General features: G+C 42.2%; 1 protein-coding gene across 1 annotated transcript; it reads left to right on the forward strand.

The window, feature by feature from the left end:
• The first annotated feature begins 483 nt into the window (after window positions 1-483).
• Window positions 484-16,599, forward strand: polq (polymerase (DNA directed), theta). The gene is made up of 31 exons (XM_076274549.1): window positions 484-804; window positions 1,196-1,878; window positions 2,300-2,482; window positions 2,755-2,885; window positions 3,232-3,388; window positions 3,602-3,719; window positions 3,882-4,104; window positions 4,611-4,752; window positions 5,150-5,296; window positions 5,611-5,823; window positions 6,304-6,446; window positions 6,591-6,792; window positions 6,944-7,089; window positions 7,310-7,503; window positions 7,665-7,789; window positions 8,023-8,266; window positions 8,516-11,361; window positions 11,677-11,817; window positions 12,311-12,513; window positions 12,613-12,853; window positions 13,453-13,646; window positions 13,867-13,998; window positions 14,213-14,387; window positions 14,498-14,621; window positions 14,712-14,827; window positions 14,947-15,131; window positions 15,235-15,346; window positions 15,438-15,562; window positions 15,644-15,785; window positions 16,246-16,352; window positions 16,442-16,599. The coding sequence occupies exons 1-31, from the start codon at window positions 737-739 to the stop codon at window positions 16,553-16,555; spliced, it is 8,076 nt and encodes a 2,691-aa protein (XP_076130664.1). The 5' UTR covers window positions 484-736; the 3' UTR covers window positions 16,556-16,599.
• The last annotated feature ends 626 nt before the right edge of the window (window positions 16,600-17,225 follow it).

Below are 17,225 nucleotides of genomic sequence, written 5' to 3' on the forward strand. Positions count from 1 at the left end.
AGCCTAGAAATCTAGACGCGCCCGTAGCGGCAGCAAATTAATTTGCTGCCAGGGCTAGTCTAGCAACTCTCCGTTGACTTGTGAGCTCTAGAAATCGAAACTAAATCTGGCATTGAAATCGTGTATAGAGTCGTTTGTTGGGCTTAACATAATGATTGATGGCAGAGTTGCAACGGTTTGGCTTGAATTCCCTGCTACTTGAAAACAAATATCCTATTGCGTCCTATTGCGTGCAGAGGGAATTTGAAAGACAACTGATCATCCCGACCCTCGGACTGAGCACTGCGAACGGTGAGTGCCCAGACCCTACATTATAATGTGGGTCTGGCTCGCCAGGCTATACATAAATACTTCCAGACAAAATTTCAGTGCCCCTTGAGATGCGAGTTTACCTGTGGAACTCTTGATGTGAAAGTTCGAGTTTGCAACCCGAACATTTGTATGTGTAGCACCCGGCGGCTTTTTTGAAGTGTTGTGTGTATGTCCAGGTTTTTTACATCATCTATGTTTATGCATTTGTAAATATTTCTGTCTATATCAATTCATTATTTATAACTTGTACTTCCGATGAGAAACACAATGGACGTGGCTGATGGCAAAGGTATGACAAAGGTATTAGCTAACTAACAGAATGCTAGCTAGCCTACTAGTTGTCAAAGTTTGATTTTTTAAAGCTAGGCTATCAGTAGCTAGCAGTCAAATGACAACAAATAACTTTCACCTGTGATCGCTGAATATGGATTCTTCGAGTCCACCATCGAAAAGAAAGTTTTATATGGGGCGTCATCAGTACAAGACAAAAAGGTAAGGATCTTGAATTAAGTATAAATAAAGTATCTATCTATCTGGATAACAAGCTACAAGTTTTTTTGTAGCAAGCTACAAGTTTTTGTTTACAGTCACGGTCAGTCAGTCACGGTAGTAGTTGATGTGGTGGTGGTGGTGTTTGGGTAGTTGGTTGTTACTTTTGGTGCGTTCAAAAGCCTTTGTCACTCAAGTGATTGCACAAATGAAATATGCAAATCTGTCTGTTTAGAATGAGTCTCATAGTAAAAGGAAGTTGGAAGGTATAAGGGGGGGGGGGGGGGTTCAATGAGATGACACAGTTCGACAGGGCTATACAAGAGATTAGGGTAAGTTTTACTGATACTTTTAACTTACTGTAACATCATCTTGCATACCCTCACAACCATAGCCTGACCATACTGCATCTGAAGCAGAAAGATAATGAACAGGAGGTAGGAGACTACACTTTGGCCATGGATCAGGAGATTCTTGAAGCCTTAGATGAACTTGACCCTGGTGGGACTGGAACAAAGAGTGGAGTGGAAATTCATCCCAGTTCATCTGTAGGCGTTAAAAGAGTAAATTCTACAAAGGAGAAGAATAAAAGCTCCACAACCTCTCATGAAATATCCAAACCGGCAGGCCAAGGGACAATCCCAGTATCCCAGGGTTGTCAGAAAACTTGGAAACGGTTGGAAAATGGTAAAAGTTTGGCACAGAAACTGCTCTTCAGCGAGGACGGAGAAGGGCTACACTCAAACCATGATGCACAGAAATCTAAAAGTGACCCGGACGAAAAGACTTCTGACACTCATAAAACAGCCCCCACACAGGCAAAACTGTCTGACAGAAATCCCTCTTATCCTCCAAGAAAGAAAAATCAGGATGCTGAGGAATCTATGATTAAAGGTAAACAATCAAAAAGCACAGGAAAGGACTACATCCTCTTCAGCCCTACCCATGTAGCAGCGGCAAAGGAGAAAAAAGGCCACCAGCTGCCGTCTCGTTCCCTGGGCAATCATTCGGTGTCAGTGCTCACTCCTCCCTCTGGCCTGGAGCAGAGCTCTCTGGGGGAAACGCTGGCTGATGCAGGTAGAGTTCAGTGCTAAAGATGTAGGCCTAGGCCTATTTTCCTAGACATGCAAGCATTTGGTTTAACTGTTATTTTAAAATTAAATCAAAGCTCAGCAGTCAGTGTTGTGATGTGAATGTGAACAAATTCAAATCGGATCATTCAGTAATGTGAATGAATGGTCTTGTGGATTGAATGATTCGAAACTGAGGGAAATGATGAATGTATGTGTACAGGGGGTATATGAATTTCACAGATAGTAATTAATCATTTCATATTTATATATTGCATAGTTGTATCATATATACACCCCTCAGGTGTTCATCAGTGCATAAATAGCTATCATCTAGGCATGTTTTTGTACAGTGATGGAAGTGGATGCCTTTGAAAACAATACAGTAAACCTGCTGTGGCCTTTTTGCCTTATTAATACGTCTTTAGGACTGAGTATGCATATGGCGATTCCAACTGATCTCACAGACAAGCTACTTCTTTCAAGCTGGGGCCTTCCCAAGCCTGTGCTTGACCGGTACCAAAGCCGGGGTGTGCAGCGCATGTTTGAGTGGCAAGCTGAATGCCTCACCCAGAGAGGAGTCCTGGAAGGCAAAAACTTAGTGTATTCAGGTAAATTGTTTTTTTTTTTTTAAACATTCTGCAGCATGTAAGAATCGCCATGTGGGTGCTGGCATGTTTTCAGCAAGATGTTGAACAATTGTTCATAGTCTTCACTGTGATTGTAATTAATCAAATGCAGGATTCATTCAAGTTATTTTTTATGTGTCCAAATTAATTAATTAACTAATTATTTAATAAACAGTGATTCACTCATCCTATTTTTAATGGTTGAGCACATTCTGCATCCTTATTTGTATGTTTGTTTGTTTTCAACATTTCAGCTCCTACGAGTGCTGGGAAAACTTTAGTGTCTGAGTTACTCATTCTCAAGAGAGTCCTTGAAACGAGGAAGAAAGCTATATTTATTCTGCCATTTGTGTCTGTGGCCCGGGAAAAGATGTTCTATTTGCAGGTTGGTTCTTGTTTCTTGACCACTTCCGTTTTTTTAACTGTGTGCATGTTTGTTCTACTGAAAGACTATAGCAGCACTTATACTCATTATGATCTGTGACTGTTCACATTCACGATTATCAGTTCTTTTTTATCTGCCATCTAACTGTATTTGACTCTGAATGTAATCAACAATTAAAAGATAGATGGATAAATGGATAGATAGATACTTGATTAACCCCAAGGGAAAATGTAGACATCCACAAGCTAATATACACATACAGAACAAAGGAACATACTGCAGTAGTTGCAATAAATAGCAGTAGCAACTCTTGCTCACTCATTGATTGATGTGGCCCGTGTTGCAGGATGTGTTCCAGGAGGCGGGGGTGAGGGTGGAGGGTTATATGGGCAGCACGTCCGCTGCGGGCGGGTTTGGGGCTCTGGATGTGGCTGTATGCACCATAGAGAAAGCAAATGGACTCATCAATAGGTTGATTGAAGAGGACAGAATGGACTTGTTGGGTAAATGCTATATTTTTATTGATTTATTTATGTTGTTTTTACTTATCTCTGATAATACATCTCATAGCATGCAATGGTTGTTATTTTGAATGTTATTTTCATCTCATTGTAATAAGCATTTCATTTCCATTTGATATTCCATGTATTCCATGTATCCATGTATCTTTCTGTTTTTTATTATTATTTAAGAATAATGGCATTTTTTGTCTTCAGGAATAGTGGTTGTAGACGAGTTGCACATGGTTGGAGACTCTGGGAGAGGCTATTTGCTGGAACTTCTACTGACCAAGATTCGCTTCATTGCACAGAAAACCTCAACTGCAGATACAAGGTCTCGATCTGCATCTCAATACAATCATTGCACACTTTCTTAGTATGCTTTCTTAGTATGCTTCTATACGTCCCTAGAAAACTTTTCAGGACCTATTCAGGACATGAATATTGACATCCAATACTGCTTTGACAGTATGCCTGTATTTTGATCTTTGCATAGATCTTTGTCAGAAAAAAGCCAGAGTGTTTCTAAGGAAATTCAGATTGTGGGGATGAGTGCCACGCTACCCAATCTGGACCTCTTGGCCACCTGGCTGGATGCTGAGCTTTATCATACAGACTACCGACCCGTCCCTCTGAAAGAGTGGGTGAAGATTGGCTCCAGTGTTTACGATGGCTCAATGGCCCTCATGAGGAAGTTCCAGCCTGCTCTTCAAGTTAAGGTCAGGAACAAGGCTACCCGGAAGTTAAGATAAAATGTTAAAATGTAAAGAGTAAACCGAGGTCTGGAAGAGTTCCACAGGTGCAGGTATTTATCTAAACAATGTAATTTTAACCACTCTGGGATTTTCCCCTCAGAAATGTTCCACTGCACTTTGCATCAATGTAGTTTGTTGTTTGTACAAGCACTATCCAGGTTCCTACAAGGTCACTTAAGGTCACTTGCCCTGCTTAGCCCCCTGAAAATGTCAAGTGTTGTCATTTAATTATTGTTGCAGTGACTGCAATACTTAACCAAATGAACGATGAGTGTAGTCAAAAGCCTGCTGTGTCGATAACAATGAATACATTTTAGTAAATGTGGAGCTGTTTAAAACTGCTAGCAGTCAGTATATTACAAATCTCCACACCACATTGTAAGCCTGTGTTTTGAGACTGTTCTTTCCTCCCCAGGGTGATGATGACCACATTGTAAGCCTGTGTTTTGAGACTGTTCTTTCCTCCCCAGGGTGATGATGACCACATTGTAAGCCTGTGTTTTGAGACTATACAGGATGGTCACTCTGTATTGCTGTTCTGCCCCTCTAAAAGCTGGTGTGAGAAACTGACAGACAGCATTGCAAGGGAATTTTACAACCTCCATCACAAAGGTACACATATAAAATCACTCACAGGGTTTGGGCTTAAAGTTCTCAGGAACTGTGCCAGATGTTAGGCGTGGGCTGGGTTGTTTAAGATTTGAAAATAGATAATCATCTATGACTGCCTGGAAAATTTCAGATGAAATTCTTCTTGCCACGCACAATATATTCTTTCTAATTTTTACAGATGTATTTGCGATATTTCACGTAGATCTTCATTTCTCGAGGTCACCAAGGTACTCACCGATACGAAATAAAACAAAAAAGATCGATGATATCTAGCTAGCCAACAGCCAGAGCAGCCAGGCAGCTACAGTGCTCTGGGGGCATGATGTTAAAGAATTCTCAAGAATTCTCCTTTAAGTTTCCCGGAGTCAGTATTTACCTATAACTTGTACTGTTACAGAAAAGCAGGGTTCGTCAGGCCCACCTCCTGTGTCTCTGAAGCATGAGGGTCTGCTGGATGTGGTGGCTCAGCTGAAACGGTCCCCTGCAGGACTCGATCATATTCTCCAGCGCACTGTGCCATGGGGCGTGGCCTTCCATCATGCAGGTACAAAATGAACAGGGTAGACTTGGACATACTATTATTTATATGATTTATATGATCATATTTCTATTTATCTATCTATCTATCTATCTATCTATCTATCTATCTATCTATCTATCCACATACATATACCTATATGTATGTGGATAGATATGTTTACCTAGCTTTCACATATATAACATGCACATAGTTAAAAAAAGAAATGGAATCATTGATGAAGACATGTATGGTCAATAAATAGTCTTAAGCTAAATAAGTATGTGGCTACTCTTCTAAGTTTATGCTCTACATAGTTTAAACCAACTCTTCAATCCCAGGACTGACCTTTGACGAGAGGGATATTTTAGAGAATGGCTTCCGTGAGGGTTGCATTCGAGTCCTGGCCGCAACGTCTACCCTGTCTTCTGGCGTGAACCTTCCGGCGCGACGCGTCATCATCCGTACCCCGGTCTTCAACGGCCACCTGCTGGACATATTGACCTACAAGCAGATGGCAGGGCGAGCGGGGCGCAAAGGAGTGGACACTGAGGGTAAGGGAACGAGCTCCACTGCAATTTACTGTAATTTCCTTCCTGTAATCTCTTAGTCAAGGTTTATGCATTGATTTAGCAAAGATTTCCTCAGCTATGAGGTTAATACACAGGGGCGGGCTATGAATGGGAATGCATTTCATTTTTCTTCATTCTTCTTTCTGATCTGATTCTGATTCATTGGGCTATTGCAGGTATACACAGGTGTGGTCAATACAACGTTTTTTATGAAACACCATCACACGCTTTATACATGATGCGGCTAATACATCGGAAATGACTGTAGTTACCCATTTCAAAACCTCTTGAAATCATTAGCATATCAGATTAATCTTCTCAGTTGGGTTACGCATTTTGATGTGTTGTGTGAAATACTCATACTGTTAGTTAAACCCTAACTTGTTTGTTGTTGTGTATTATGAGCAAATATGTAGTGTACCTACCTTGCCTATTCAAAGTGAAAACACGACTCTGATCCAGGTGAGAGTGTGCTGGTCTGTAAGGAGTCTGAACGTCTCAAGGGAGTCAGCTTGATACAGGGCACGCTGAAGCCAATCAGCAGCTGTCTAATTAAAAAGGAGGGTGAGGGCGTTACGACTAGTATGCTTCGGGCAATTCTAGAGGTAAGGAAGGGACTCGGGGAAACATAACATACAAAGGAAAATTTATTTTATCCTTACATTCTCACTTTCTCAGCGATATCACCAGTGTGTTGAACTATTCAGGTAGTTGTATTCGTCTTGCTGTCTTTCTTGTGGTGTTATCAGATTATCGTTGGGGGAGTTGCGAGCACTCCGGAGGAGGTGAAGCTCTATGCCTCCTGCACGCTACTGGCAGCGAGTCTGGCAGCAGAGGAAGGGAGTGCAGGATCAACATCCAGCACGAAGGACAAGAGTCGTGGAGCCATAGAGGCCTGTATAGAGTGGCTCATGGACAATGAATTTATCCACATCCAGAACGACAAAGATGGTGAGACAGATTCCCCAGTAGATTTCCACTAACAAACCTTTCGTCATCTGCGAAGTTTCATGGCCACCAGTGTGCACACAGGTGATTGCAGTAGCAACATTATGGAGCTGCTGTTTGTTTGTTTGGTTGTTTGTTTGTTTGTGTTGTTTAGCAGAGGAGAGGTATTGTCCCACTCATCTGGGCTCTGCGACTCTGTCCTCATCCCTGTCACCACCGGAGGCCCTGGGGATATTTGCAGACCTGCAGAGAGCAATGAAGGGATTTGTGTTGGAGAATGACCTCCATATTCTTTACCAGGTAAGCATAGAGACATGGCAGGACTAATAATACGTACACACTGTAAGTGCAGTGATAATGTTTTTACATTTTAATATACAGTTTCATTTGACATTTAACTAGATCTTGAAGGGAACACTTTTCATTGTTACTGTCAATACACTAAGTCATAAGTTAGGTCTTTTTTTTTTGCTCACTGTTAAATATAGTGTTTAAGTTCATAGATTTATATCTCTTTCAGATAACCCCTGTGTATGCAGACTGGACCACAATTGACTGGTACCAGTTTTTCTGTCTCTGGGAACAGCTGCCATCATCGATGAAGCGTGTGGCTGAAATGGTGGGAATCCAGGAGGGTTTCCTGGCACGCTCGGTCAGTGGGAAGCTGGTTGCCAAGACTGACAAACAACGAAGGCAAATGGCCATACATAAACGGTACCGAATCCCTTTTACAGATGTACTGTAGTCAGATTTGCAGTATAATCTGATGATCATGATTATTTGCTAAATAATTTTTGGAGGCTGATGTGAAGCTTTTTAAATGAATGAACAGACATAGAATTGCACATGGAATATTGATATGTTAATATTTATAGATTTTTTACTACACTGGTGTTACTGGACTTGGTGAATGAGGTACCTCTGGGTATTGTGGCGAAGAAGTACGGGTGTAGCAGAGGACAGCTTCAGTCTCTTCAACAGTCAGCCTCCACCTATGCAGGTAATAGGTTTGATGACAATACCTTTGTTTTATCTTTTCTTGTGCTATTTTCATGACTTTGATCATGCATGATTTTTGTAAGACATTTATTTATGGAACATTATCTGTGCATCACTTAACAAACAAAACGCAGGACAAAGGGAACTTGTATTGTTTTCCTTCATTCACTAATTGAAATGTAGTTATAATTTATTAGTTAGGTTATTTGTTGGTTCTATGTTGTATATGAACAGGAATGGTCACGGTCTTCTGCAACCGCTTGGGTTGGCACAACCTGGAGATACTACTGTCACAGTTCCAGAGTCGCCTCAGTTTCGGAGTGCAGAGAGAACTCTGTGATCTGGTGCGGATCTCTCTCCTGAACGCCCAGACCGCACGAACCCTGTACAGCACAGGACTTCTCACCGTGGCAGATGTGGCCCATGCGCAGGTTGCAGATGTAGAGAAAGTGCTGAGGAAAGCTGTCCCTTTCAAAAGGTAAAACCAGAGAGTGGAAAAGTTTGAGATTCACTTCATGGAAACCCAACAAACAAGCTTAATCTTTAGAAATTTATATTAAGACGAATGCCATATTAATAAGTAATGTAGAATTAAATAAATTCAAGGGCTTTGCTGTGCATAGAATCTGTTACTATATTATAATTATTATATGACAGGATTGAATGGAAATAATGAATAAGTATCCTTTCACTTCTTTCTGATCATGTGATCTCTCCTCCATTTTAGCTCCAAGCAGGCCGTTGACGAGACTGAATGGGAAGTCCAGGAACGCAGAAGCTTACGTTGTATATGGGTCAGCGGGAAGAAGCCCTTGACAGAGAGAGAGGCAGCTCTGGAGATTGTGGCCGAGGCGAGGCACCTGCTGCAGCAGGACTTGGCCATGCTGGGTGTGAACTGGGATCCAGCCTCTCTACCACTAGGGGGCAGCACAAACCAGCCAACAGCAGAGCGATCAGCTGATGATGAGTCAGAGAGGACAGAGGTGCACAAGCCTGAGGTCAATGAGGCAAGTGTTAAAGGAGGAGTGACTGACACCAATACAAGTGCAGATTGTAAACATGCAAAGGGAGTGGTGAAAGACACAGAGATCACGAAAAGTCTGCACATGGCGTGTGACGACACTGTCCGTCTCCAAGTTACATCCAAAGAGAATGTTGAAAGCGGGGAAGAACCCATGGACACTTCTGTTGACAAATCAACTGAGAACACCATTACAAATCCTGTGCTGGATTTTCCGCCTGCTGACTGTGAACGCCGATCCAGTGCATTGCATAAAGTGCTGAGGTCCATAAAAGCAAAAGCCAAGAAACGGCCAGTGGACGACACGGTGTCTGCTCAGTCATCTGTTCATGTGAATTCAGACAATCAGTTAAATACAAATGGCATGTCTGCCACCGAGGAGCAGTCTGCACCACCACCTGATACTCAGGTGTCCAAACGTAGGAAAGTGGAAGATTTAGGAGTGACAGATGGACATGATGGACAAATCGTAAATAAATACAGCACATCACTTCCAGAGAGGACAGATCAGCCCTCCTCAGACCTAGCTAAAGATCAAAATCACACAAGTAAAGAAGGCGACAAAAATACAGATAAACTTGAGCAAGCAACCCAGTTGAAAGACTCTGAGGAAGTCCCGAGGTTAAGTTGTGACAAGAATCAGGACCGTGGGAGGAAGGTCAGATTTAAATCCAAGCATTTTTTTACCGAGGACATGCATAGCGAGGCCAAAAACGAAACAGAGAGATCTTCTTTAGTACAAACAAACAGAAACAAAGCTGAAGACTCATGTCAAAGTCAAGATGTTCCCCAAGACACTTCCTCATCATCATGTCACATCAGGACACCAGGAATTAAACAAGTCACTGTTGTCTCACCAGCAGAGAAATGTACATCCCCTGATTTGTACACAGGGAATGCAGGGGACTTTGGTGACAGTTTTCAGCTAGACACACAGACCGAGAGAATCATACAGCAGCAAGATGGTGTTTTTCAGGGAGATGCCAACTTAACAGCTAATAATGGAACCATGAAATCCCACACTGATGGTGTTTTTCAGGGAGATGCCAACTCAAAAGCTAATAATGGAACCATGAAATCCCACACTGATGTCATGCTTAAGCTGTCAGTATCTGAAGACGAAAAGTCTTCTGAGGAATCTGGTATTGAGACAAACCCCAACAGGGAGAGGTTATCGGGCAATGTAAGTCCTACCAATGTCTGCCTTCGCAGCTGTACCCTAGCCCATCCCAAATACAACATCTCCCTGACAGACAGTCAAATGGAAAAAATTCTCAATTACAGTAATCAAGTAATCGAAGAGAATTTGAGAGCTCCACAGCAGGACGAGCAAGCAAATGACCCACAAGCTCTAGAGTCCAACAACGGCCAGAAGATCCCACAAGATGCAGTGGAGACCAGCCTCAATGGTAGCAGCAGTTTCCTATTTGATAGTCTATATGATAGCTCCTTGCTGGATGCCCTGGCAGCAGAGGATGCGTCAGGTGAAACTGAGGAGGAGGTGGATGGAATGGCGGAAGAGACTGGAGTGACGACAGAGAGTGGAATGAGGGCAGAGAATGGAATGGCGGAAGAGAATAAAGTGACAGCAGTGGATGGAATGGCAGAGAACAGAATGGTCGCTCAGGATGGAATAGCAGCAGATCCTGAGGAACCCCCAGATAGTCCACCCCTTGGTGAAGTTCAAGAGGCCATCCAATGGGGCGAGTCGTCATTCAACCTGTCTGAGTGGGGGGATTCCCTCCTGATCGGAGAACATTACCTGGAGAAAATGAATAGTGTGTTAAAATGTGGCCATCTGCCAACAGCTGATCAAGTTGAACCAGAGAGGCCAGGTATGGAAGAGTGTGTTATGTCTGAGTTCCCTGGGCCTGTTGACAGAAAAGTGATTTGTAAAGACCCAGAGGCAAAGATCAGTGAGTGCTCATTTCTTGTGAGTCCAGGAATGCAAGAGGTATTTGATAAGTGGTCAGAGCAGTTTTCAACTTTCAGTGAGATGCCAGTGGAGACAAATTCAGACTCCTCAGATCATGAAGGTTTGATAGCTGAGAGGGAAGACAATGTGGTTGACACTGAAAATATAAACAATGTAGGTGAGAATGATGTTGTCATGACACACAACACAATAGGAAACCCACGGTCCAGACAAGGGGGTGACATCATTCCTCCAACCCCAGAGCCTGTCACTCCTGTAAGGGTCAAAATGACCACCTCGGCCATCCAGTCACCACTTCAGCCCCAATCCTCAACGAACACCAAAGAAAAACCTTGGCCTGATGTGGAAGTGAAATTAAAATCCAATCTCAGCGATAACAACCCTCTAACTGACAGTGGCCTTCCACATGAGGCAACCGAGGAACAGATATCTATGGGGTTCACTCCCAGCAGTCCCGAGTCCTTCACAATCATTGATGTGGCCAGTGATCAGAGCCTCTTTGAGACTTTTGTGAAGGAGTGGCAAACGCAGCAGAGGGTTGCTCTGGCTCTCGCCTGTGAGGAGTGTGATCGCATTCCAGACACCAAGTCGGTCATAGGAGTAAAACACAAACAAGGTCAGGTGCACTTTGTTTTCATCCATTACACAGCAGCCTCCCTTCCATGTCTTTCAGTGTTTTTTCTTCCTCAATTTAAGCAATACTGTAATTTCACAACTATTAGCCAAGGTTTATAAATTGATTTTGCAAAATTACTTCAGCCATGAGGTTAATACACAGGGGCAATTAATATGGTATTAATATAGTTTTGTTTCTTTTCACTTGCATAAAACACTGTCCTGCGGTTTATACACCATGCGGCTAATACACAGGAAATTACTGTAGCTCTTTGTATTTGGTAGACCAGCTGATTTACTGTATGTCTGGTTGTAGGTGTCCACCCAGGGAAAAGCCTGAGGAAAGATGGGTTCCCTGTGAAAGGAGATGAAGGGCTTGTTGTTGTTGGCATCTCTGTGTGCTGGGGAGGAAAAGATGCCTATTACATATCTCTACAGCAGGAACAGACAAACACAGGTATTACCATAAACTACTTGTGACGGAGTACCGTTTACATAGTTTGGTATGCGCTCTGACCAACGGGCCTGTCTCTTTGGCGTTGCGGTCAAGCTGCAGGTTTATTGCCCCGGAGACCCAGGTTCAAGACCGGTTGGGGTCACTGTTCTCTTCCTTCGCTACACTACTACATGTCTGTTTACTACTACATGTCTATTTGTTAGTACCACATGTATATTTGTTGACTGTGTAGAGAGATAACACCTACCTAAGTCAAATTCCTTGTGTACGTAAGTATACTTGGCTAACAAATAAAACTGATTCTGAAACAGAATCCCTGCAAGCCTAACCTTTCCCCTACATCTTCCTTGTTTCTAAGTATACTGTATGGGTGGTGGTCTAGTGGTTACTCATCTCTAGTTAGTTCACTCTGGATGAGAGTGTCTGCTAAATGCCAAACAATATAATGTGTAGATTGTAAAACAATTTGCCATGTATTTATGCCTGTCCACAGACATCAGTGCAAGCTTAGCCCCTCCTCCTCTGGATGACAAATTGACTGTTGCCGAGAGACAGAAGCGAATTCAAAGCTGTTTAGAAAAGAAGGTTCTCTCTGATGATGGAGGAGTTACAATTGCGTATGACTTCCTTCAAGTCTACAAGACATTGTTGTTGGCCTGTGGAGTCTCACTTGGAGGAGTCTTCGAAGACCCAAAGGTGGGTGGGCCTCTTTCTCCCTCTCCGTATCATAATGTTTCAAAGACTGAGTTCCATTTGCATGCTATGTTATTACCATGTGATTCTCATTGTGTGCAGGTTGCTTGTTGGCTGCTGGACCCTGGCTCTAAAGACCGCAATCTGCACAACATGGTGACAAACTTCGCCCCACAAGACCTCTCTCTGCTGGACGGTATTAGTCCAGGACAAGGCGTGCAAAGTTTAGGGATGAGTGGGGATGCCAGTTACTCCGGACGGTACAGAGCAGCAGTGGAATGCGTCCTTGTTTACAGAGTCATGGCCCAGCTCACTGACCTTCTGTCCAAGGACAGTCTGTTAGGTATTGCTTTACGCGACTAGCTTTTAAAGCTTCAATAGAAAACAGCCTTCCACTTAAGGGGAAAGTATATTTCTGTGGACACCGTTTGAGCATGTACTGTACATATGGACTGATTGTGCAGCACCATAATTTGTGTCCGTTAGCACAGCAGAAAAATAATACTTTGGAGCAGGATTTATATTTCAGGAGATGTATAGTTGGGACAATATCTTAATATCAATATTGCGTCATGATTTTTTTTTGCTGTTTGCTCCTCTGTCCACTGGAAAGTAGGCAGCTCTTTCATAGCGTACGACCGACTCAACACGCTCCCCTCTCTGCCTCTGCATGCAGACGTACATACATACATGTGGCATAGAGTTAAACCTGAACATTTAGGCCATTTTGTTTAAAATGCAGATTATATACATATCGCATATCGCATTCAGTATTCAGTGTAAAAATATCGGGATCAGATTTGGAGCGAAATTCATCTGGTGAGGGTCAGGTTAGAGCGCACCTGCTTTGCGTGAAATCTTGTCCACAGAAGTATACTTATGCCCTTGGGAGGAAGGGGATTCACTATGGTTTTAGGGTGCTGAACATTTTTTCCCTTCCAGATGTGTTTCACAACGTGGAGATGCCAAACCAGTACTGCTTGGCTTTGTTGGAGCTCAATGGTATTGGGTTCAGCACCGAGGAGTGCGAAGCCCAGAAGCATGTGATGCAGGCCAAGCTCAAAGCCCTGGAGTCCCAGGCATACCAGCTGACTGGGCACAGCTTCTCCCTGACCAGCCCTGACGATGTTGCAGAGGTCTGTTAAGTACAGTGTTGGTGGACCTACCTTGTGTAAAGTTGGATAATCATCTGTTATACCTTTGCCACATTTTTACTGCTATTTTTAATTTATACCTTAATTTAATTTATACCAGTATGTAAATTTATTTTGCCATTTTGGACAGCAAGCTCCCTAGAATTGTATTTCTCATTGTTGAAAAGTCTGAAGAAGTGAGAAATGTGTCTGGGTTTATCAGGTGCTGTTCTTGGAGCTGAAGTTGCCTCCAAACGGGGACGTAAATGGTCAGAAGGCCAAGAAGACTCTTGGTTACACTCGAAGACCTGGTGGAGGTCGGGTCAGACTGGCTAAACAGTTTAGCACCACAAAGGTACTTTCCACAATTCTATGATTGGAAATTCATTGTGTGTTCGCCAGAAGCCATGTTTGAGGTCTTCGGACAGTCTGTATAGGTCTGTCAATATACTGTAAATCAGCAATATACACACTATGGCAAACTGTTATTCTGTTGTTTCCTATGCATTTTGTGTTTGTAAAGGTTCTTTCTGTAATTATGAATTGTGATTCAAAATAAATGTTTCCAGGACATTCTAGAAAAACTGAAACCACTGCACCAGTTACCAGGGGTTATTCTAGAATGGAGAAGAATCACAAATGCCCTGACCAAGGTAGTTTTTCCACTGCAAAGAGAGAAATGTCTGCATCCAGTACTGAATATGGAGAGGATACATCCAGTCTCACAAACACATACAGCGACAGGTAGAGATAAGTATAGTAAACATAGATTAACATAATTTCTTTGTTGTTTGTAAAATATGTACACCATTTGGTTTATAATGTTCTTTTATATCTATCACAACCGTATGTAGGAAGAGTTAGCTTCACTGAACCGAACATTCAGAATGTCCCCAAAGATTTTGATATAGAGATGCCCACAGTAATTGGGGAAAGCCAGCCATTGGAGAGTGGAAGTAGTATTGGTTCCTCAAAAAGGTAATTGAACCTGAATATGTAACTAACCTGTAATTGAATATTTTCTACAATGACCAGATCAGTTTCTTACATTCAGAAATTTCTTCACAGGAGAAAATCAAGGATTCCTCAGCAATTTGCACCACTCATCAAAACATTGGAAACTCCACAAGAAAGGGGCACACCTTTCTCAGTTAGTATGAGGCACGCTTTTGTCCCTTTCCCAGGTGAGGCACACTAAGATGTATTGTTCATTCAATCATTAAAAGTGTTGGGTGTTGTCTTGCATTGGTAAAATGATAAAATGTTTTCTTGTTGTTTCTTGGCCATGTAATTTATTACTTAGGAGGGCTCATCTTAGCAGCTGACTACTCTCAGTTAGAGCTCAGAATCTTGGCTCACCTGTCGCGTGACCGGCGACTCCTCAAGGTGCTTAACAGCGGGGCAGACGTCTTCAAAAGCATTGCAGCTGAGTGGAAGATGGTGGACCCTGCATCAGTAGATGATCGTTTGAGACAGCAGGCAAAACAGGTACAGCAGTCTCACAGCTTCTTATTTATGTTGCATCAGTAATGGCGACTCAGCTTAAAAAAAACACGAGTGTGTTTCTTGAGTCTTTTCCTTTCTTCGACAGATTTGTTATGGAATCATCTATGGCATGGGAGCAAAATCTCTTGGAGAACAAATGGACATTGATGAGAATGATGCTGCATCTTACATTGAATCTTTCAAATCAAGATATTCAGGTGAATATATATATACAGATTTAGAGGAGTTAAATGCTTTAACTGAACTTGCCAAGTGTGCCGTGGTATGACTTCTTTTATCTTGTTTCAGGAATACAGACCTTTTTAAAAGAAACTGTGAAGAACTGTAGCAAAAATGGCTATGTACAGACCATTCTTGGCAGGAGGAGGTTTCTCCCAGGCATAAAAGATAAAAATATGTATATAAGATCGCATGTAAGTTGTCTTACCATGAAAAGAATCATCAGTGCCCAAGGCAAGCTGTAGTCAGTCTCATTAAATTGATTAACTCTGTAGGCTGAACGCCAGGCAGTCAACACAACTGTCCAAGGGTCTGCAGCTGACATCGTCAAGCTTGCCACAGTCAACATTCAGCTGCAGTTTAACAAAGCTTTCCAGAACATACCCCAGTCTCATCAGCACCCCGTCCCAGGAGCAGGTGGGTCACTGTCATGGTGCCCCTGTATGCCATGAACAGTTTTATGATTTTTAAGGATGTTGTGTAAGATGCTAAACCATGATGAAATACAACTGTAGATTCCTCAATGATGACAATCACAGAAGGAATGATCTTCCTTAGATGTGACAGAGGAATGAGCTTCTTCATATCTGTGACTAGGATTCCATATGATTCCATTTCTGGTATTTCAGATATGGTAGGTACATAGAATGTATAGAGTAGACAAACCCTTAATCCACAGCAGAGGGTCTGAAGCTCTCAGTGTAGCCGTTAAGCAGAGCGCTTCTCATATGAGTAACAAACGTTCTAAGGAATATCTGGGTTCATTGAATTCAAGATAGAATTTTAAAACCTTGAATTGTTGCGGAAATGAATATTGTTAGAATGTTCAAAAACACACACCTTCAAGGGTTAACCGTCTCTGGTTGCATGTTCTCAGGATCAAGGCGCCACCGAGTCCTCTCCAGGCCCCTGAGAGGAGCTTACTTCATTCTACAACTCCACGATGAGCTCATCTATGAAGTCGCTGAAGAAGACCTCATACATGTAAAACAACAACCGTCTGTAGGCTACTATAGAGCAAAGCCATTGTCTGGAGATGTGCTGAATGCCTGTCGTGTTTTTGTTTTTTCAAGGTTGCACAGATTATGAAGAAAGAAATGGAGTCCGCTGTGAAGCTGTACGTGAAGCTCTGTGTCAAAGTGAAGGTTGGCTCCAGCTGGGGTAATCTACAAGACTTGGATATTTAGTAGATATTTATTACTGGACGGACATCCTTTGCACCTGTTCAAGAGCCAACGGATTGAACTGCTCATTTGTAAAATGTTGGTTTGTGATTGTAGTGTTCATAATCATATAACATTTCCAAAGAAATTTTTTAACCTCCTGTTTTTATTGGTTTTTAGCCTCTTCACAAAAGGCCTGCATATATTTCCTTAATTGGGCCAGAAGCAATAATGAATTTAAATGAATGTCCTTGAATGTATTGTAATTAAATGTACATTTGCTGTATGTATCTGTATTTATGTAAGGGGAATTACAAGATGTATAGTTGTACACATTTAACACTTTCCTACCCAGGTTGTGAGAAGACTTAAGTGACTAAAAAATGTATCACACTATTAAAAGTTCTGATTCAAAGTTTTGGTTTGTACTGTTGCTTCACTCCAACAGACAATATACATCCCACATTCAACAGGGAACTGGGTGCTTGCCCTTTTCAGTAAATATTTTGGCCATTGATATTTTTTGTGCACCATCAACAATGTATTATTTGCAAAATATCCAAACATTTTCAAGACTTTCACCCAAACTTCATACTCATACTTTTGGTCTGGAAAGCAAGTCATTCATTTGCCACTTTTCCAGACCTTTTGCAAGCACCCTGAGCATTTTATTTTTTTACAGCACATCGTCATA

This window comes from Alosa pseudoharengus, unplaced genomic scaffold, assembly GCF_046254945.1.
Source record: "Alosa pseudoharengus isolate Yale_2024_CS ecotype anadromous, Long Island Sound unplaced genomic scaffold, YU_APseudo_1.1 YU_APseudo_1.1_scf_8, whole genome shotgun sequence".
NCBI lineage: Eukaryota > Metazoa > Chordata > Actinopteri > Clupeiformes > Clupeidae > Alosa > Alosa pseudoharengus.

Coding starts and splice junctions, on each gene's coding strand:
- polq (XM_076274549.1), top strand. CDS start 737: ATGGATTCTTCGAGTCCACCATCGAAAAGAAAGTTTTATATGGGGCGT. Junction 11,818..12,310: donor GCAGGAACAGACAAACACAG/GTATTACCATAA, acceptor GCCTGTCCACAG/ACATCAGTGCAAGCTTAGCC. Junction 12,514..12,612: donor GAGTCTTCGAAGACCCAAAG/GTGGGTGGGCCT, acceptor CATTGTGTGCAG/GTTGCTTGTTGGCTGCTGGA.